Here is a 22,789-nt window from a genome sequence, read left to right as displayed (position 1 = left end):
TTCATTTGGTTCATTGTAATCCTCGACTCTATTTCTAGTCTGACAGAGTAAGTGTTGAGTTTTATTCTCATTAATAATCAAACCATTAGCACTAAACCATTGCTTGGCTTCTAAAATAGTATTTTTGGCAATATTAGACAAGACATTTGTATCATTGCTTATACTAAGAAAGGTTGTGTCGTCTGCAAACATTGTAGTTGAAGAAAGGGACACATTGGCAGGTAGGTCATTAATTGATAAAAGGAATAATAAAGGCCCCAAGATAGAACCCTGTGGTACTCCCATTATTACATCCAGACATCTTGAACGATCACCCTTCAACTCTACAAACTGAGATCTTCCATGCAAGTATGATTCAAAAAACTTCAAACATGAACCCCTAATGCCGTAAAAACTTAATTTATCTAATAACACAGAGTGATCTACAAGATCAAATGCCTTGCTCAGATCACAAGCAGTAATCTGAGCAAAGCTCCCGTCTTCAAAAGCTTTAATAATTTTGAACAACATCGACTCAATTGCATCTATTGTGGATAACTTTTTACGAAAACCAAATTGAGTCTCGCTAAGAATATTATTACTTGCTAGGAAGAAACACATTTGGTTATAGATAATACGCTCCATAATTTTACCAAACAAAGGAACTAATGATACAGGCCTATAATTACTAACCTCAGATTTCTTGCCTTTTTTGAACACTGGAACTACCCGTGAAATCTTTTGGGATTCAGGAAAAACTCCATCATTTAGGCAAACATTTACACAGTGAGTGAGTGGTACTACGATTGCACTTATCACAGACTTTAACACCGCGTTTGACACACCATAAGCATCTTTGCTTTTTGACATTTTCAGCTTTGACACCACACTTAACACTTCATCCTGAGAGACAGGCAACCACTGGTTCAACGAGGCTTGCTGATGGTACTCCGTGTTATGAAGTAGGTCGCTAGAAGAGACAGGAGGTGGGATGATGGATGCCTTCGCTGACTGCACTGACTCCAAGAAGAAGTTGTTATGCTGCTCTGCCGAGATCATAGAGTGCACCCTTTCCGCAGTCGAGGTTGTAGACTTACGAATCAGAGACCAGGCAGCCTGACACTTATTACTGGATGATTCAATAAAGTTCATGTTAGCAGACATCTTTGCTTCATTCACTGCATTTTTATAAAGGTTTCGTAGAGCTTTGTAGGCTTTAAAAGATAGTTCAGATTTAGTTGTTCTATGTACTGTAAGATAGGCCATAACTCTTTCTCTCATTATCTTTAATTCAGGAGTATACCACTTAAGAACTACTTTTCTCTGATTTTTTGAGTTAAAGGATTTTTTGCGAAGTGTCTTTAAAGGGCAACTTACATTATAAATTTCCATAAAACTATCAAAAAACAATTTAAATGTCCGTTCAGCAGACCCATTACCTTTTGAGAGCACTGGACACCAATCAATATCACATAAATGTGAATTTAAACTGTTCAAACTTGCTGCCGATGTATCTCTGAAGGTAACTGACTCAGTAGGCTTCCTCAGGTTTGAATCGACAAAGTCTTCCACTCTAACCAACACTTCGAGTCCTTCATGGTCAGCTATGTGCGGGTGAACAACGCAACAGTCAAAGTCCATGCAGTTAGTGAACGCATTATCAAGACATGCCTTACCCCGTGTAGGCTGATTGTTTGTGTAACAACAATTAAATTGCTTAAGCAGGTTCTTTAGTTCTTTGACAGATGGAAGTTTTGCATTTACATCAAATTTGGCGTTTACATCGCCACCAAGAATAATTGAACACTTGTGATTAGAGAAATAAATTAATAAATTTTCAAGTCTTTCCAAAAATATATTTATATCACCAGTAGGAGAGCGATAAAGACTGCCTACAATGGATGGAATGTCTACTCCATCTAAAAGTCAATGATATCCATCTGATAGTTCTGGGAATTTTCCTTAAATTCTTTATAGGTCCAATACATACAGATTGCTGGGTTGATTATTCTGAGTTAGTTGACGTTGATAATCTACATCCCTGTGTTTCTTGCAGCTACTTGTACCAGATAGCACATTTGGGAGATGACGACGATGAGCCGGAGTTCAGTTCGGCCATGCCTCTAGAGGAGGGAGACACTTTCTTCTTTGCCCCCCGACCTCTCCGCAACCTGGTGTTGGTAGATGAGATGGACTCTCTGTCGCCCATCTTGGCGTGTCAAGTGGCAGATCTGGGTGAGTCTGTCGTTCACACATTGAAATACAGTTGAACATCAATTAATTGAACTAACGGAGGGGCAGATGCAGATATCCTTTTTTTTGGTTACTCGGTGGTTGGAATTTAAAGGCTATTTTGGTTTAAAGAGATCTACAATATTATTTTAATTACTGTCATCGTAAAATCTATAACCGCAATAATCAATTGTTTTCTGACCTTATGAACACAGTGATTGCCAACTATGAAAAAACAACCAGACAAATACCTACTATTTTAAGGATAAAATACAAAGGGTTTCAAAAGCAGTTAAGATTAACAGGTCAATGCTGTATCCATTTTATGCCTTCCAGCTAAGCATTGCTTTATTCTGGATTTACTTTATGCTTTCGATGATGAGTAAAACATCTGAATCGTGATGATCAACACCCTAATTAATCCTCTAAGAAGATCTGAGAAGGCATAAAGTAAAACCAGAATAATTTGAAGCTATGATTGTTGGTTAGTTGTGATTTCAGTTTTTTTTTAATTTATTGCAAATGAGTTTTGTTAAGTTTTTACTGATAAAGTAGATTAAATAAATATATCTAATAATTTACTGAATTGTGAGCTTGCTCATTTACTGTTACTCATTAAACACAGAATGAGCCTGAAGAACATTTTTATTTAAACCCTTTTATAAAATATGTAAATTAATTTTTATAAGTGTGGTTACAAGTGATGAGATTCTTATAACTAACTTCCCAGAATATAATGACGGTAGAAACCGAGCTTTTTAACACTGATGTATCCCTAATTAGTGGCCATTGTGTAAAGTAAACTTTGTACTCAAATCATACAGCCACTATTGCTGAGTTACAAAATATCAAATGAATTAAGATAAATGTTGTGTTTTGTTAAAAGAAATATTGATTACAATATTTCAGATGGGAGAATACCACAACTGGCTGTGTACAAACACAGTCTTGATTAGTTTCTTTTTAAAACTATTTTGTAAAAAAATACCAACAACTAACTAGTAAAAAATCTAAAAGCCTATAAAAGAGAAAAATTAGCAAAGTGTTTACTTGAGTAACCAGTGAGAACAAATGGATGATAATGATGATTTCAACAAGAAAATTCCAGAATAAGATGATGGTTCAAATCGAGCTTTTTAACACTGATGTCAACCCATTCATTCTCAAGTATATTCTGTTGAAATTATACTTGCATCATGCTTGGATTGTGGATAACATTTGATTGTTTGTTGCAGCCAATGAGGATACGCCTCAGCTGTACATGGCCTGCGGGCGAGGACCAAGGTCGACAATACGAGTGTTGCGTCACGGTCTAGAGGTGTCGGAGATGGCTGTGTCTGAGTTGCCCGGCAACCCCAACGCAGTCTGGACTGTCAAGAAGAGAGTTGATGGTCAGTAGTGGTCAAGTTTATATGTAGTAGTTTGGTCACTCTTACACTGTGTTGACAGACTCATTTCAGATTGCCATGGGTAGATTGATATATGGTTGGTTATTTGAATCACAATTACTGTCATTTTATGTGTCAAGTAAAATAACCATGGGTGTATGAACCTCTCCTATCTTATGGACGACAAGTTGCTGTAAAACACATGGGTAGTTAAATAAATTTTTTATTAATAGGCAAGATATGGGAGGTATTAGTGTATCTTTTTCGATTTTGTCTTGCACTTATTTTGAAGGCTAGTTGACTTTTGGAACTGCATAATAATATTTTTGCTGATCATAATTGGTTTGATTTCATTTCATTATAAGGGTTATTTACAGGATGAAAGATGATGAAAACTATTATATTGCTTCTGAAAAGTGTGATGTTTACAAATCGAGCTTTTTAATTCTGATTTCATCCTGTACAAATAGTTTTATTAGCTTAAAATACTATTCCATATTCACATTTTTTCATTAGGGAAGTTGAACAAGTGTTAAAACTGCTTCACATACATTTGATTGTGTATTTTGTTACCAATGGTAGTTTGAACTGTTGAGCTGTGTATCTTTTTTGCCAGTTTTACTGTTAACATTGCACAATCTGTCCCGTCAGTGAAAGTTTGCTGATGGTCCACTTCAGTGCAAACATTAAATCCAACTTGTCGCCTCTTGTAGGAAGTTGCCTGCACGAGTGAATCAAGGATGGAACATCGATAACTTAATTTTGTTCTGATGAAGTAAAACATTGAGTAGCCAACGTAATGAGGCAGTGTGTTTCTAGATAATTAATGACACATTTTATGTAATTTTATTTTCCATGATTATCAAGAATCTATGTATGTAGTTGTTGAGAAAATAACATTCGCATGTCTTTGGCAACTTCATAATTTCCAACTCTTCTATGGAGGCCTAGGGGCTAGTCTTCCAAACTAGTTTTCCTTCCAGTTTTCTTTTATTAGCTGTATCTCCCATACTTATCACAAAATGATCAGTCCATCTCAAACTTATAGCTGAGTGTACTTGCTGCACTTTCTCAGACCATTGTAGCAATAATGTTAAGTATTGTCTTGGTTGTAATGTGGCTTAACCTTGCAAGTTTTTTTCCATTAAAGACACACAGTTTGAAAATGCTAAATTTAATTTAAATTTAATTCTAATGGGTTTAGTGAATTTTTTTATCAGTTGGAAAATGATGAAACATTACTAACAACCAGAGAATAATGATGGTGTTAATCGAGCTTTTTAACCCTGATTCCAACTGTTTTCTAAATTTAAAAATCTACGTTTGCAGTTGGTTAGAGATTTTGAGATTTTTTTGGTCTCTAAATGTGTAACTGGGCCAATTAATGCGTTTCAAAAAACAGTTTAAATATTTTGCTTACAGTTTCCCATAGCTGAATAATTTAGGCTATTCAATTCAATTCAATAATATTTACAAATTATAACAAACTAAAAAAGATTTTGCCCATCTTTGCTAAATCTATTTAGGTTTATTTGAAACATCGGCTATTAAAAAACACAATGGCTACAAAAGTTTCTTGCACCAATAAATCCCTTTATTGTACCTAATTAACAAGTTTAGCTAAGTCACATGATGTAGATATATTACAGTGGAACCTCGATAACAAGTCCCTCTTGTGATAATAAGTGTAATTTTCAATTCCTGTTGAATTTATTATAGCCCTAAACAAATGCTATTGCAAACCTCGATGAGAAGTCTACCTTTATAACAAGTCTTATTTCATCATGCCCTTGAGAGACTTATCGAGGTTCCACTGTTTTACTATGAATGCTAATCGATAAAGTAATCCATTATTCATCCTACATATCTTCATCTTCTAGTAGGCGTTCTCTACCATCATCTATTCATGGAGAAAGGACCTTGTTCAATTTTGTTTTGTATTCTCACATTTCCAGGCAGGCTGGCGGTTGGCAATGCTGATGTTATTAAATAAAAGTTACTAACTTAACTGGTGTACATTAAAAATTGATTGTACACCAGTTGTTTTGTTTTGCAGGTTTCGCTGCCTTGACTGCCCGATAGATGATTGACAAGGTAAGAAAGAAGACTGGAGTCGAGGAGAAATTACGACACGTCTTGATTTCAAGTGCTTTAATTTCCAAGTTAACAAGTTTTTAATATAGGCCTACCACAGGTTTTTGAAGCTCTTAAATTAGGTAAATTAGGTCCTGAAATCTGCATTTTCTTTTACAAATGTAACTCAACATGATGATAATTAAACTAAAAAAAAATAATTTGAAAAGCTACCTTCTCAGTTTATTTTTTTATTGTGTAATGATGAAATGAAATTTTATTAGAGCAAGATTAATAAATAATACTAAATTCGTAAATCTCACTATTTCTTTGAAATTTAATAATTTTAACCTCTTACATTAAGGTTATTTAATTTGAAAATATATATAATAGTTGTTTTACTTTTTCTAAATTATCCAAGTATATTTTGTATTCAAAAGTAACATGGTCATAAAAACAATAATGAAGAACCCAAGATTTAATTTTAATTGTGGTTACTTGATATTGATGTAATATTAAATTAAGTTAAAACTATAGGTTATAATTATTGTTTGTCTAAATTTAAGTAAATTTCTGGATGAGGGGATAAATAAATATTCAAATTTTAAATTGTCTAGTTTTCGGTCCTTTTTCTTTCGAAGTGACATTGGTTTGGGTGCCAATCTGCCTAAGTTTTAGTTGTGGCTTTGCATTTATCGTCTTGTGTTTTGTTTCTTCTTTCGAGTTCTCAGGGGTCTGTGAATTTTTCTTATTTCGTTACTTACTCTTACCCCCCATGGTCCCAGACCTAACCAACAAACTGTTTTACTTCTTCCAATCAACTGTCTTCTCTTCAAGTGGCTCTCTACATTCTCATGTCTTTGTCCACTTCAAGTTTTTAACTCTTGTAGATTAATACCAAACATTGTTATTTATTGCTTACATTGCTTGACTCTTAAACAATCAGTTCAGTTCCACTTAAAATCATGCCCTTAATTCAGCCTGTATTCACATAAAACCATGTAATTGTCTGGGTACCTGAGTGGCTTATTGCCCTCTAATACATTTTATATCATACCTTCAAATCTGAATATTTTTGGTTCGATTCTGATCGATTGTTCTTTACTCAGATGCAATTTATCGTTAGGCTGTCCAACAAAAAGGTTGAAGTTAGCAATACGACTTAAAATCTTTTTAAAAACACCAATTGTATAAATACAACACTTGTAATGATCATTGCTCATCCAACATCAGTGCGGAGCTTGTTGCTGTGAAGTAGAGTGTTTGTGTTGCAGATGAGTTTGACGCGTACATCATCGTGTCGTTCGTCAACGCCACTCTGGTGCTGAGTATCGGAGAGACTGTAGAGGAAGTAGCGGACTCCGGGTTCCTGGGGATTACTCCGACCTTGAGCTGTTCAGCTCTCGGAGACGATGCCGCAGTTCAGGTGAGTCAGCTGTCACTGTTGTCATGCGCTATATGTTATTGTTGTTTTATATTGAGACCCAGGCCAGTTTTTATAGAATTAAAGCACATTGATTTTCAGCCAATTGTGTACATTAATGAGGAACTTATTCCTCAAAATCGTAAAATCCCAGATAAAATAATGAACTTAATGATTTTCCTTACTGTTGTTCCCTGACCTTTACCTTGCGTCTGGAAGTAATTTCAAGGGATCTCAAACAAAATGAGCCATTCGAAAATAGTTAAATGACAATGAAGTTAGTTGACCCGTTGTCGTTGCTAGTCAATCCAGTCAACCTGCTCCTATTTTTTTACTTTGTTCCACAAGCTTGTAAAATTCTTTCCATTTACCGAAAACCAAAATCTATCTCTGTTGCAGGTCTACCCCAATGGTGTGAGACACATCAGGTCGGACAAGAGGCTGCAGGATTGGAAGGTGACGGGCAAGAAGCAGATTGTCAAGTGTGCTGTGAACCAGAGACAAGTGGTGATAGCACTGACAGGCGGGGAGTTGGTCTACTTTGAAATGGATGCGGTGAGTCCTAATTACTTGACTGTCTGCTGTATGTTTATGCATTTCCTTTAAAATCATCCTACAGAAACAAATCTTTGTAAATATCACAAATAATATTTTTACACTGAGCATATTGGTTCGAGAGGCATTAACACATTGTATTACATATTTGTTGTCATCCTAGTTTCAAGAACAGGAATTATATCAGCAATGGCAAGACGCATTCTAGGGCATTTCTCCTAACTGGCATCAACCAAATAAGAAGAATTAATTGGATAAAGGAGACCCCTGAAGTAAATCAAAGCTAAAAAAAAGCCTAATCAAAGTGTGGCTAATAGTGTGGGGGTGTGGCTGATCAAAGTAAAAATTCCAAAGGCCGAACCGTAAGCATGGAAGGTTATGCTGAAACTGGGAGTTCTTTCATCTTATAACAAATATATCTACTGTAAGATTCTTAGTAGGTCCATAACTTAGCTTTTGTTGAATTTTCAGATGTATTGTAAAATTTTTTTTTTAGACCAGATAACTTGTGATTTAAAAAAATAAAAACTGATAGTCCACTGGGATGCCAAATCATTGAATGAGAGAAATGTCTGGTTTTGTAAATAGCGTAAATACCTTGACATGGCTCTCATCAAAAACAAAGAATTTTGTGATCATTTATGGGTAGTTTCACATTAAACTGACCACATCCATACAGGCTAGGTTATGTTAAGTTGGTTAGGTTAGGTCTAGGCTATTTGTACTTCCCAAAAATATGTAAAAACTTATTTCATAGCCATTAACACACTATTATTTTGATCCAATAAATTGCACATCGCCACTGTTATACATAATGTATAACGGCATAAAGTGTGCATACAGTAACAGGCAGAACATAGGGGAAACGGTAAGATTCATTTTGAGTGGGTCAAGTGAAGTATCTTACCTGGCTATGTTAGCCTTACATTTTTAATATGTTGACTTGATAGATAAACTTACAACTCTCTTTTTTCTTCCTGAAAAACTAACTCAAGTAACCAACTTGAGTAACTGCAAGAAACTTTGTCTTTCTACAAGCTCTGGACGTCTTGAAATTGGTTTTCGTACAACAGCGCACTTTATACTCTTAAAAACTTAGCAGTAGCACCTCGTCCAAAGCCGCTGCCAGTTGTAAAATGTCCATTACATCAGCGTTTGGTTAGGCTAGGTTAGTAAAGACGTGGTGAAACTGCTACTTTTCTGTTAAGTTTATGTTTCACGACGACATATCTCATGACGCCCAGAGCTTGTATAAAGACTATGTTTATTGCAGTTACATGATGAAGATGATCATGGTGTGGATGATGATGGTGTGTATGATTTGAACATGATGAGATTTGGATGTCCTGCAACAATCAAATACTTTTTATTAGACGTTGCGAGACAGCTCAAGAACTATATTTTGGACATCGGGCAATGTTTCCGTAAGAAATCCAATGCTCGTTAGTTCACTGCCTCCATGGCTGTGGTACTTCCAGTTTATTGGTACATCAAACCCTTTGATTAGCAGGGTTGGTGTTATATTTAACAGCTAACCTTACTGTCAATGGAACAATACTATACAGTGTTTAACAGACCTGTTTGTTCAACACATCAGAAATAGCTCTAGTGCTAATGTATTAGCGATTGCAGTAGATGGTAAGCAGTATTATATCTCAGTGATGTGTTAGTTCCATTTTTTACGGTTCTGTTCTTGGCCGAAATACATAAAAAAAATGTACACACGCTAAAATTTTGATTTTTTTTATTTAAAATTTAAATATCAAACTACTCCTTTAAGAAAACACAGATTAACAGAGATGTTACTCACAGCTAGAGTTGTAGTTTATAAAATAATAGTGAAAGGAGTCCAATGCTCGTTAGTTCACTTCCTCCATGGTTGTGGTACTTCCAGTTTATTGGTAAAGCAAATCCATTGATTAGCAGAGTTGGCCATTGATTTAATAGCCAACCTTACTGTCAATGGAACATTAATATACAGCGTTTAACAGACCTGGAAAATCAAGGAAATTAGTTTAGGGTCAGAGAAGTTTTTAAAAAATGACTGAAAGTCACCAATAATGTCCTGAAACAATAAATAGTCAGGGAAGAGTGTACGTTGTGTTTTGTTGCCTCAAAGTAAAAAAACATTTTTTTTTTGTTTTTAGTTAATCCTCCAATTAGTTAATGTTGTAAGGAATCCAATGCTCGTTAGTTCACTGCCTCCATGGCTGTGGTACTTCCAGTTCATTGGTAAAGCAAACCCATCGATTAGCAGAGTTAGTTGGTTTTTGATTTAACAGCTAACCTTACTGTCAATGGAACATTAATTTACAGTTTATAACAGACCTGAATGGTCAGGGAAATTAGTTGAGGGTAAGGAAAGGTTTAAAAGACATCATAATATTTTTAGGAAAATGTGGCTAGCCTGAGACCATTTTCAGTTTTCAAATACCTTTTAAACCTTAAAGATGGTTGCCTTTATGGTTAACTTCAACAGTGCAAGGTGTTAACTTGTTTTGTTGATTGTAGACGGGAGAGCTGAAGGAGTATGACACACACAAGGAGATGGCCAGTGATGTGGTGTGTATGGCGCTGGGCAACGCACCTTCAGGCGAGCAGATGTCAAGGTTTCTGGCTGTTGGACTTGCCGACAACACTGTCAGAATCATCTCACTGGACCCCGACGTGAGTATAGTGTACAATGATTCATAAGAGTAATAGGACAGGGTGTATACCAACCGGGAGAACCGGGAAATAACCTTGAATTTGAAGGGACCTGGAAAAAACCGGGAAAAAGCCGGGATTTTTGGTCCGATTCCGGGATTTTTATTTTAGCCCCGGTAGAAGATTGTAGTCGTAAAATGCATCTTGCCGCGATTGCGGGCGACGACGATGACGTTTCCGTGACCGCAGGAGACGACGATGACGTTTACGTGACCGCGGGAGACGATGATGACGTTTCCGTGACCGCGGGAGACGACGATGAAGTTTCCGAGACCGCGAAAGACGACGATGATGATTTCTACACGGCCGCGTGATATGCTCATGTTTTTGCCGTGATTGCGGCCGACGACGATGACGTTTCCGTGACCGCGGGAAACGACGTTGACGTTTCTGCGACCGCGGGAGACGACGATGATGTAGACACGGCCACGGGAAATATTCATGATTTTGCCGAGATTGCGGACAACGACGAATATGACGTTTCCGTGACTGCGGGAGGCTATGATTATGTCTACAAGGCCGCAGATGTTCATGATTTAGCCGCGATCGCGGACGACGACGACGATGACGTTTACGTGACCGCGGGATCAACGATGATGTTTACACTGCCGCGGGAAATATTCATGATTTTGCCGAGATTGCGGACGACGACGAATATGACGTTTCCGTGACTGCGGGAGGCTATGATTATGTCCACACGGCCGCAGATGTTCATGATTTAGCCGCGATCGTGGATGACGATGATTACGTTTCCGTGATCGCGAGAGACGGCGATAATCTATACACACCGCGGGAGATGTCCAGGATTTTTCCATGATAACGTAAGACTGTGATGACGTTTACGTCACTGTGGGAAGCGACCACACGACCGCAGGAAATATTCAGGATTTTGCCACCGTTGATAATGTGTTCATAAAAAATTAAGATAATATTCAGGATTTTGCTGCTATCAAGAGAGAAGATGTTTCCGTGGCCTTAAGTAATGATGATAATGAAAATGATTACTATAATAAGGATTATTACTTTTTCAACACTAGCTCACTATGGACTTTGAAACAAATTTGATGTAAGTTTATATTGAATACTTAAGCTGCAAGTCTTAAATTGATTGTAGTTTAAGTGGAACCAAAGAAATACTCGGGAACCTGGAAAAACTTTGAAAAACCAGGAAAAACCTGGAAAAAACCTGGAATTTCACTTTAATAAAATAGTATACACCCTGTAGGAGTCATGAGGAATCAGATGACTTTGTTTGTAAGCTTTGAAATCAAGCTGTTGTTTTGTGTGCAATCTGAAAATCAAAGTCCATTGAATGAGAAATGAACCAGATTGGAAATTCAAGCACTCTAATTTGAGAATGAAAGCGCTTAGTATATTTTGTTACAAATTATGGTTTTTGCAGGACGGACTATCCCCACTGAGTATGCAGGCACTGCCAGCCGCCGCAGAGTCTCTGTGTATTGTAGAGATGGGGGGAGAGGAGGGAGGTGGCGGCACGTTGTACCTCAACATTGGACTGACCAACGGAGTGTTGCTGAGGACTGTGTTGGATCCTGTGACTGGCGACCTCAGTGACACCAGGACACGGTACCTGGGCAGTCGTCCTGTCAAACTCTTCAGGATCAGGATGCAGGGCAGTCAAGCGGTATGTCTCTACATTTATTATAGTGTTTTAACTGAGGATCGTTGGAGTTTTATATTAAAAAACTTATCTTCCATGGTTAAAAGTACAAATTCGGTGAAATATTGCAATTGTTATTTCTTGGTTGGGGAGATGTTTAGGGGTTGAATTGGTGAAAGTACTTTCTATAGTTTCTAATTTGTTAAAGAAATCTATGTTAGAGGCAAGGTCATATTTAACTGTATTGTAGCTTGTCTAAATAGATTACTGCACATCCAAAATTTTAACCAGTATTTTCAACAATGCAGTCTATTCCAAAGGTTCATCAATCTACTTAAATGTTGAAGCCGACCTTCAAGTTTTCTAGTTAGTAGAGTTTTTTGTTTCCTGTGTTATTTTGTGTGTGTGTGTGTGTGTTTTTTATACATATGTGTGTGGCACTATAACATAACGAGGGATAAAATAGGATTTTAGGTTGTGACGCCTCATTTTTTTCTTCTATTTACCTCTTTTTAGATAAAAACCTACACCAATAATTATAATTTGTAGCATTTTACTGAAGCAAGGTTTAAAGAGCTATTTGAACTTGATACATAAATTATAAGCTTAGAATTGAATGTGTGTTTATAAAATTTAAACCAGATTTTCTCAATCCGGTAAAAAGAATTTTTCTTTTGTTTTTGGAAATACTGGCCAAGATATACTCTTTCTTACTTAATAAGCCTACTATCTCAACATAATCGATAAACATTTTCCCTTGTGTTCTATGTCCCACCTTAATCTTAAAAGACAGCTGTTAGTTCATACAACTCTTTGTCCAGGTGCTGGCCATGTCAAGCAGGTCGTGGCTCAGTTACAGCTACCAGAACCGGTTCCATCTGACTCCTTTGTCGTACGAGTCACTCGAGTATGCGTCTGGTTTCTCCTCAGAGCAGTGTCCAGAAGGTATTGTTGCCATTTCTTCCAACACACTGCGGATCTTGGCTTTGGAGAAGTTGGGAGCTGTTTTCAACCAGGTTAGATTTCAAAATTACTATTTCATGACAGGGGTGGTAAGAAAATGTTATGGTAAACACAAATAAAATAATAATGAGAATTGTGTTTTTATTAAAAAAATTAAAGTACCAATAAAAAATTAACTGAATTTTCATAACTACTTTTTGTTTTAGGTGTCTTTTCCTGTAGAATACACTCCAAGAAAGTTCATTGTTCATCCAGAATCTTCTAATTTGATCATTTTGGAAACCGAACACAATGCTTACACGGAGGAGACGAAAAAGCAGCGGAGAATACAAATGGCTGAGGTTGGTAGACTACCTTATTTTTTAAATTTGAAAATAATGTCAAAAGTGCTGATAACTAGAACCATTAATCACATCGTGGTAAAACCTGCTCTATTTGCACATGAACCCTACAGACTCAATATATTGGGGACTGTTTCAATTTGTGCATACATGAAAATGTTTGCATACAGTGCATCAAAGGAAGACATTTATGATTTTTTCCTTAGTTACTGGCAAACAACATTTTAGTATTGTGTTTGTGGATGAAATTATCGATGTCCGTTTATCAAATCTTTTATTTATGATCAATCACAGATTACTTTTTTCTACTTGTTTGACGATAGTTTTTATGAATTTCAGTTGATTCTTTACTCCAAACTCCATACTATCTTTAGGCTGTTTGGTTTCGTTTAACCTTTATGATAAATCCGTCTCTTATTTGTTTTAAAATTTAAAGATGATCCCCTTTTTTATATTTTTTAATACTTTATTTTATAGTGATTAATGTTAACTTAAATGTCTGAATTGTGGCAGTTTTGCAAGGGAATCAGTTCACCTATCTTTTAGGCTGTATATCTCTGTTTTTACTCATTTTGCACATGAACCCTACAGCCTTGACATTTTGAGGACTGTTTCAATTTGTGCGTAGAATAATGCTTCATACAGTATATGAGAAGAAAATTTTTATTTTTGTCGAGTTACTGTCAAGCAACATTTAAGATCGTTTCTCTATGATAGCTTTTCAGTGTTGTAATAATTAATTTAAGACAGTTTTATATAATCAAAATTTATAACATTGTGTAAAAGTTGAATTTAAAAAAAGGATTATTCTGAAAATAACAAAATTCAGCACACATAGATGTTGCTTATCAGTCAAGAGAAGTGAAAAAGTTGTGTGCAAAATAAAAAGAGCAGCTGGGAAAAGAGTCACTTGCTGGTAGGTGTTGTTTGACAAAGGCGTGCCACAACATATTTTAACAATTTAAAATTCCTATTTACACAATTCAGCAGTTAGAAGTTTTTTGGGGCAAAATGATGAAGGTGACACTCTTGAATTCTGTGATATTGATGTGTCCTGCAGTTCTGACTGACCCTTGAAATAGTAGTTGTTGCTGACTACAATTTGATTATGCTGTGAACAGAACAAGAATGAACTTGATATGTTTTTGAAAGGTAAAAGATGTCTGAAAATGACTTGTTGTTGTACAGGAAATGCAGGAGGCTGCTGGTGAGGAGGAGCAGGAGCTGGCCAGAGAGATGGCCGAGGCGTTCCTGACAGAGGATCTGCCAGAGAGAGTGTTCTCTGCGCCCAAGGCAGGCGCTGGTATGTGGGCCAGTCTCATCAGACTGTTGGATCCTGTTGAGGGCAAGACTCACCTCGTTCATCGGCTGGAGCAAAACCTCTGTGCTGTCTGGTACGTCTTGCAAAATATTTTAACTTAAGCTATTTTTAAATAGAGCAACTTTTCTTTTTTCAACTTTTACTTAGTCCAATTCTATCACTGGTTATATCAACGGTGAGTTAGTGGCTAAGTGACATGAAATCAAGGTAGCCAGTCGGGTTTGCTAGTATATTTCATTGTTGTAAATAAGTTATTTTCTTGGTTTGAATAGTAAAAGTACATTTTAATGTAACACTTTAATAAAGACAAAAATGATGATAAAAGCACACAATGAAATCTGTGATATTTAGTGTGTCCTGCAGTTCTGATTGTCTTAATCCAAAGAACAGGTTTTTATCTTGATCATCCATCACGTTCAAGCATCACGATAATCTCCTATACAATCTCAGAAACTTTCTGATCAGCCAATCCTGCAATCTCAGTTCCTTTGTGAATTTCAGATTCCGCAATTTTCACATGTCTTCTGGGATCGCAATAATATTACACCGATTCATGACCTGAAAAATACATGAATTATTTATGCATTCCTAAACTTGTCATTACTATACTCTGCCTATAATCGGAAATGAGAATTTAAGTCAACATCTTAGTATGGGGATTAAACAATTTTAAATTATCCTAACCTCTAATTTTGATTAAAAACTTATCGAGACAAGTGATGATAATAGCACACGATGAAATCTGTGATATTTAGTGTGTCCTGCAGTTCTGATTGTCTTGAACAAAATTGCTAGTTTTATGGCAGCATTGAAGCATAACTCTCTAAGTATTTGCTGATTTTTTTCTTGCAGTCTGACACTGGTCAAGTTTGCCAACCAGCCAGAGACTCAGCAGTTCCTTATCCTGGGTGTGGCCAAAGATCTCCAGCTCAACCCCAGACAAGTGACTTGTGGCTACATATACACCTACAAGTAAGTTGACATTCCCTCCTCCCCTAGTCTATTTTTATTCAGTGCTCTTTGGTTCACTGTTGATAATCTTGACATTTCCAGTTCATTCTAATATAAAAAGTCACTCTTGACAATGAAATGTGACAAAGTTTCCTCAAGATATGTGCTTGTTGTCTTTTGAGTTGACGTTTACTTGCAGTATCCTAAGTCAATGGTTGGAGTTGTAGGTGATGATGAGTAGCGCAGGGGTCCTGAAACCAGCTGTTATGTGGGCTGGCAGGCTCGGCCGAAAGAGAGTCGAGTCTGGATTCACAGCGCTTACTGAACCTGCATCTAACTTAAGTTTTTTTATGACGGTTTTTTAAATCAATCTTCAAAGACGGCTTTTGTAGTTCTCTATGTTCGGTGACTCAATGAATTTGTTTTTCACATTTCTCGATTTTAAAAAAAACTTTTAAACTACTGTATTAGTGGTAAGATTTAAAGGTGGTCACTTGTAGATCCATCTACAACTAGTACCCAACTAATGATGAGTTATATGCGCTTGCTTGTATGACAATCTGATTAGACTTTCTTCTCTGAAGTTGGGAAACAGAACGAAACCAATAAAATTAATACTCCAGCTATTCCGGTTGTGATAAGTTAATCTAATTTTCTACTCACTCCATTTTTGGTCCCAGTTAAAATGTTTTACCACCTGATTTAACATACTACAATCGTAATCAAATTATGTGTGTTTCTAGAATAGATGCAGCTTGCACACAACTTGAGTTAGTACACAGGACCCAGGTTGACGAGGTGCCTACAGCGATTTGCGGCTTCCAGGGTCGTCTGCTGGTGGGTGTTGGCCGCATGCTGCGTCTCTACGACATGGGAAAGAAGAAGCTGCTGCGCAAGTGTGAGAACAAGGTATAACTATGATCAGTAACTGTACAAAGGTTTTATAGCCATTTTTGTGAACGATTTACAGTCGTTGATCTGAGACACCAACAGATTTGTATGATACAAATTACTGATTTATTTTGAGTCAACAAACTTGTTAACGGGGATGACTTATTGTAGGCTATAGCATCTTTTATGTAACATCAACTATCTCAGTAAAAACGCAAAGGAATTTAAAGGAGAAAATATAATTTTAGGCATTTATGCTCTGTGAGTAATGCTCATTCGACTATGTTTCTTTTTGGATAAAAAGACGACAGATTGTCTATATAGGTGGGATGTCTACTTCAGTGTACAAAATTCATTGAATATTACATAACACTGATATTTCTCATCAATCTAAGAGTCAAAATATTATGGAACATTTCTTTTGTGTAATGTGACCAATTATTTTATAGGCCTACCTTCAAGTCCTTGGATGCTAACTTTTCTAAAGTAAACCATCAATCTCGATCTTATCAAACCAGCAACCATATTTTTTTATTTGGGCTTTATGGAAGTGGATTTTTAATCTTAATCTTGGGGACAATTACAACTTTCCTCCTTATGTCAATATGAAATGAAACAAATTCATTGACCCAAAACTAGTGCCAGATAACAAGCTCTTTAAAAATTCTAAAGTGCTTACAGAATTATATCTCAAGGAATTATCAATAATGTGACAAATGTGTGATCACACTCGGGGGTGCTACACGTGTTGTTGTCAACATGATGTGATTGAACAGTGTGTACATGAACAGGTATTGTAGAGGAGTATAGTTGATCATCCCTGTGTTCAGCTGGCTCTACATCCCTTACATTCTTATCGATCAATTTAAGTCACGTGTCAAATCTGAATCTAAAACCCATTGAATCTCAAGAAACTATTTGAAATTTTAATGATCATGTTTCTATGATCACCAGTGATGCCCATCAATGATTTAATGTAATGCATTAAATATTGTTTATTATACCTAAGATAATTTTCTCTCAGGTTTTCTCTTGGGCATGGAACAAATCACACGCTTATTTGTATTGCTTTTATCTCTTTGTTGTTTAATACTTGAATTGTAAACACATGTTCCAGCACATCCCCAACCTGATAGTGGACATGAAGGCCATGGGACACAGGGTGTTTGTCAGTGACGTGCAGGAGAGTGTGTACTACGTTCGCTACAAGAGACAGGAGAACCAACTCATCATCTTTGCTGACGACACACAGCCTCGCTGGATCACCACCACCTGTGTGCTCGACTACAACACTGTCGCTTGCGCCGATAAGTTCGGCAACATATCTGTGGTACGATATCTAGTCAAATTCTCACATACAGTGCTTTTTATAGGATTTAAGGTTTGGATAAAATCATTTATAGTGGCGAGTAGGATTATAATTCTTCCCCACCACCACCACTTGCAGTATAGACTTGATTATACAAAACAATTGGGGTTGTTCGGATAACTGATTTTTCTTCCAGATATTCGGTCATAATAATAAAAAAAAAAAAACCCCAATTATATTGCCAAACTAACGTATTGAGATACATTACTTTACTTGTCATTGATGACATTTGAATTAGGGGTGTGCGAGTACTCGAAACGTTCGAGTAGTTATTCGAGTAGTAAACTACTCGAACTCGGCTCGATGCTTTTAAAACTACTCGAGTTTTAATCGAGTAGTAATAGTTTTGGAGAAGGAGTATATAAACTGCATTTTGTTTTTGTATTAAACAGATTTTCGTACCAATATTAGTAAGAAAATAACACATTATCTTTATGGAGTTTTATTCCTAACCCCTTTTCGTCATTCACCTATTCATCAACAATTGATACTGATACTGAAGACTGAAGGTCTAACGTCTAACGCATTGCGATTCACGGAAGATAGATACAGTAGATACGGCTACAAATCCTACACACATAGAATTATTCAATTTTCAAGGTAAGTACCCATTTTTAGTTTAGTTTATTAATTACTCTTGAAATAACTTAATTTTAAACCACTTTTACTTTATCAAAAATTGATTAAAAACTCATAAAGTGTATTATACTTAAGGAACTACTTTTTCATTGAAAACGTCATGACATGGAGAACAGACGACGAAAGGCAAAACTACAGAAGAGTGACGACGCTTGGTTTTATCCACTGAGCTAAAAATATAACTGGAGGTAGCACTGCCATGGCAGAAGTCTGTCAAAAGCGTGTCGCTGATTTTGTTAGGTTGGTATAGCAGTGAGTTTTTTTTATCCAATAACATGGCTTCTATAACTAGGTTGGTATAGAAGTGAGTTTTCTTATCCAATAACATGGCTTCTTATAACTCACACCTCACGCAAACATGGCGGCTGGCGACACGCATCTTTGACATTCAGTGCTACCTCCAGTTAGAATTATAGCTCAGTGGTTTTTTCCAAGGACAAAAAAGTTGGTTATTTTTGTGACACGATTTGTTATAAAGGACATTCATTATACCTGTTTATGGATCAGCTGAAGAAAATGGTACTGTATTTATTGTTAGTTCTGTCCGGTGCACTGTAGAGGTTGTGTTTGGTTTACAATTTGTTTCTTCTTATATTTGTCATTTAAAACCTCGTTTAACCAAATAAAACTATCTAATCATCAACAATAACTCATCCCCTAAACAGTAAAGCACAAATAATAAACCTTAACCCTAGAATCATTAAAATAAAGTTTCGTCAGCACTAGCGCCCAGTGTCACTGGACATGAACTAGATACAAAAAAAGCTTCCAAATTTACAATGGGAAGAGAAGTCTACTTGTGTCGGTTAGTCTATGGTAGTAACCTTTACTTTTTATTTTTATGTTAATAAACAAACGAGGTTTTAGGGACCCGTCAAATATTATACATCTATTATAATATTCATATCACTATCTATAATAGTTAACATAACCTTTAATGGAAACGAAAAGTAACAACAGTTTATGGATATTTGCTTGTTATAAAACATATACTTCAATTGAATGGATAAACTTCCTCTTTGTCCTTTGTCGTCTGTGGACTCCCTCTGGACTGTAACCCGACTGACTGAAGTGATTTAAAAAAAATCAGTCTGCGCCAGCAGAGCAGGCAGCCTGTTTTGTTTTATTTCATGTTCTTCTCAATACTAATACTATTCATTCACATTTCAAACTCATAACGAAATGCCGGTTCCCTGTAAATTAGTTAAGTTAAAGTGTCTTGTGTTATTCTGACTGTGTTAGCTTTAGTTTCTAGGATTTTAGATTGTGATATATTACTGTTGAAATATGGAGGAATTTGATGTGGACGACCCTTCCCCGCTACCGAGTACAAGTAGTACTAGTACTAGGCCTAGTAATAGTAATAGGCCTACTTCCGACTCAAGCCTAGGCCTAGGCCGAACTAAACGTCAGATTGCTATTGCTATTAAAGTCACTATTATTTGGCCTTATGAATCACTGTTATTGATTGCTAGATAATAGATATTGATATTATGAAAAGAAAGACTGTTTTACACTGTAAACAACTGTGTTCAAGGGTGTGTAACATAAATGTAGGACAATACATTTATATTAAATGTATACGTGTACATTGTTTTATTACATGTATTTTCTGGTTTAATTCTTATTTCATTTAATCCATTACAGTACTTTTATTAATGCTATATAGTTCTCCATAGATATCTTATTGATATGGTATGGTAGGATGGATAGGATTAAAAATGCATATATATTAGAAAATATGTAGGTGAGGTTAGGTTCACACAAATCTGTCATGTAATAGGTTAACGTAAATGTGTACTGTTCTAAATAGAATTGGATACAAAAATCAGGTAAAAAAAATAAAGAAAACAAAATTATTACTTAACATTGGGGGTATAGGACAACTTTATTTTATGAAAATGGACCTAATGCATTGCTTTTATTAAGTAAAATCACACTAAACAGGTACCTAGTAACTATATATATACTTACCAGTTGTTTTGAACATTGTTTTTAAGTGCTTGAATGAATTCAGCACTTACGTAATTACTCGCTCGAAATTACTCGATACTCGAAAAAATAACTAAATACTCGACTCGACTCGACTCGAACTAAAAAATCACTACTCGCACACCCCTAATTTGAATACATTTTACATGCATTTTTTTACTAGTTTTGATTGTTTCCTGATATTGTAGCTACATCTTTGAGCATATTCAGTGGTCGTAGCAACAGTGGTAATTGACTCTCGGAAGTCGGATAATCGGGCTTAAGATAATCGGTGCTCTACTGTGTACATGTTCAGAGTAAGACAAGAGTGGTGGCGGATGTTTTCTGTCTCTGAAAGTATGGGAAGTTGATACTTGTAGCTCTAAAAATGGATTACTTTTCACAAAAATTGCTAATAACTAAGTGGTACATCATTGCAGAAATGCTGCCAAAAGAAAAAGTAAAAAAAGGCAATCGGTATCAGGCAATTTTTAGTTTCACGCCTCATTGCCGAGTACCACCTAGGCTGATTAAATTTCAGGATTACTCAAAGTAATAATAACTAATTTCCTGTAAGCCTCTACTGGATTATCGTCTAACCGTATTTCTGTGACAGATCCGACTGGCCCCAAGCATTACCGATGATGTAGATGAAGACCCGACGGGCAACAAGGCTCTGTGGGACCGCGGACTGCTGAACGGAGCCTCACAGAAGGCAGACTTCATCACCAACTTCCACATTGGAGAGACAGTGATGTCGCTACAGAAGGCCACTCTAATCCCTGGGGGTTCTGAGTCGCTGGTGTACACAACGCTGAGTGGCAGTGTGGGGGTCCTCGTGCCCTTCACTTCCCACGAGGACCAGGACCTGTTCCAACATCTGGAGATGCACATGAGGTCGGAGAACTCTCCGTTGTGTGGCCGCGACCATCTCAGCTTCCGCTCGTATTACTACCCTCTCAAGGTACGGCCAGGTCAACAAATAGATGTTTGAAATTTTTGCAGTACATTACAAACTTGGGGTAATGTTGACTAATGAGTTGAAGAAATTCGTTCGCTAAATTCAAAGTAGACATATCTAGTATAGTTCTACCTTTTCAACAGCACATTATTGAAATAAATAAAATTAGCTTTATCCATAAATATTCAAGGTCAGACTTCTGGCAAGCGCTCCGAAATTGAATGCCCCAGCCTTATGTCCGCAGATAGCACTATTGAAAGTCGAGCTACTATTTCAAGACAACTATTGAAAGCTACAAAGTTTTGTTGTTTACCAACATGGTTGCTCGTAAGGCTTAGGTCGGTAGATATTTTGTGTACATCGGTATCTGTTTAAATTCTTCAATTATTTTCTGTGTTATTTCATTGTTCAAAAAGACTATTCCTGGTTCTATAAAGTCAATTCCAAGTTTCTATCTGCATAAAATTTGTAAAAAAATCATGTTTCTGTTTGAGTAGTGGTTTTTCATCTTCAAATTTTCTTCTAAAAACATGTGGGTATACTAAAAGTTGTAGATAGTTAAATATAATTCTGTTAATTTTTGTATTTATTTTTTGCAGAATGTGATTGATGGAGACCTATGTGAGCAGTATAACGCCATAGACTCGGCGAAACAAAAGAGTATTGCAGAGGATTTGGACCGAACACCGTCCGAGGTATCAAAGAAGTTGGAAGATATTCGCACAAGATATGCGTTCTAGACAGACATTTCTTTGCTCACCTTGTATTATAGTTTTAACATGTCTAACTTTTTGTATTTTGTATTAGAGCTTTATTTATCAATATGTTTTGGATCTCCTTGTATAGTTAAGAATTAATAAATGTATTAAAATCAGCTGATTGATCATGTTTCCTTCTAGCCTTTTTTAAACACATCCACCGAAATCAAACTTGACAGCATCAAATTTCTACTACTGTTTCAAGCTCAAATCTGGTTGAACTGTTGCTATAAAACATTTCTACAGACAGGACTAATTCCTCATTCAAGCTACTTTGACCACAACAGATTATTGCCTTGCTTATACCACAGAAAACATATTACTATAACCCAGAATGCCAACTGCATGGCAAAAAGCATTAAGTGTTTTAAGCAGCATAGCAACGCTGGTGGCGCTGCCTACGATTGACAGGCAAAGCTCTCTCAAAACACTTAATGGTTTTTACTATGCGGTTGGCATTCTGGGTTATAGTAATATGTTTTCTGTGCTAATACTCCAGTAGTGGGAGTTTCAAAGAAGGTTTGCATATGCAGCAATTAATACACTCAAAGGTAAAAAATCCTGGTAAAGATCTAGTAAATTAATCTTGTTTTGATTTTTAGATAGATATAATAGTATATTTCGTACCTAGGGCCGAAAATGAGGTT

At 36.3% G+C, this 22,789-nt stretch overlaps 1 protein-coding gene and 4 non-coding genes across 6 annotated transcripts in view; all 5 read left to right on the top strand.

Moving 5' to 3' along the window:
- The window catches only part of LOC129004469 (splicing factor 3B subunit 3-like), a 48,536-nt gene extending 26,278 nt beyond the window's left edge, over nucleotides 1-22,258 (top strand). The window contains exons 9-22 of one of the 2 annotated variants that reach the window (XM_054433064.1): nucleotides 2,036-2,214; nucleotides 3,447-3,602; nucleotides 6,947-7,098; nucleotides 7,495-7,650; nucleotides 10,162-10,317; nucleotides 11,759-12,001; nucleotides 12,799-12,993; nucleotides 13,147-13,281; nucleotides 14,470-14,675; nucleotides 15,455-15,574; nucleotides 16,297-16,462; nucleotides 17,562-17,774; nucleotides 21,040-21,387; nucleotides 21,984-22,258. In XM_054433064.1, the coding sequence (XP_054289039.1) occupies nucleotides 2,036-2,214; nucleotides 3,447-3,602; nucleotides 6,947-7,098; nucleotides 7,495-7,650; nucleotides 10,162-10,317; nucleotides 11,759-12,001; nucleotides 12,799-12,993; nucleotides 13,147-13,281; nucleotides 14,470-14,675; nucleotides 15,455-15,574; nucleotides 16,297-16,462; nucleotides 17,562-17,774; nucleotides 21,040-21,387; nucleotides 21,984-22,124 (2,566 nt within the window). In that variant the 3' untranslated portion in view covers nucleotides 22,125-22,258. Of the gene's footprint in view, nucleotides 1-2,035; nucleotides 2,215-3,446; nucleotides 3,603-5,655; nucleotides 5,694-6,946; nucleotides 7,099-7,494; nucleotides 7,651-10,161; nucleotides 10,318-11,758; nucleotides 12,002-12,798; nucleotides 12,994-13,146; nucleotides 13,282-14,469; nucleotides 14,676-15,454; nucleotides 15,575-16,296; nucleotides 16,463-17,561; nucleotides 17,775-21,039; nucleotides 21,388-21,983 lie in introns of those variants that run through there. The other variant, XM_054433065.1, reaches the window with a different exon arrangement.
- On the top strand, nucleotides 2,907-2,984 carry LOC129004533 (small nucleolar RNA SNORD36). Its single transcript, XR_008491735.1, has one exon. It is a non-coding gene; the product is annotated as a small nucleolar RNA SNORD36 (small nucleolar RNA).
- Nucleotides 3,288-3,363, top strand: LOC129004529 (small nucleolar RNA SNORD36). The gene has a single exon (XR_008491732.1). It is a non-coding gene; the product is annotated as a small nucleolar RNA SNORD36 (small nucleolar RNA).
- LOC129004526 (small nucleolar RNA SNORD36) lies at nucleotides 3,979-4,056 on the top strand. The gene has a single exon (XR_008491729.1). It is a non-coding gene; the product is annotated as a small nucleolar RNA SNORD36 (small nucleolar RNA).
- Nucleotides 4,821-4,895, top strand: LOC129004528 (small nucleolar RNA SNORD36). Its single transcript, XR_008491731.1, has one exon. It is a non-coding gene; the product is annotated as a small nucleolar RNA SNORD36 (small nucleolar RNA).
- Nucleotides 22,259-22,789: the final 531 nt, after the last annotated feature.

The sequence above is a fragment of the Macrosteles quadrilineatus genome, unplaced genomic scaffold, assembly GCF_028750875.1.
Source record: "Macrosteles quadrilineatus isolate MER2022 unplaced genomic scaffold, UCM_ALF_1.0 Scaffold_9__3_contigs__length_116548681, whole genome shotgun sequence".
Lineage (NCBI taxonomy): Eukaryota > Metazoa > Arthropoda > Insecta > Hemiptera > Cicadellidae > Macrosteles > Macrosteles quadrilineatus.
This window is presented reverse-complemented; position numbering and strand designations above follow the sequence as displayed.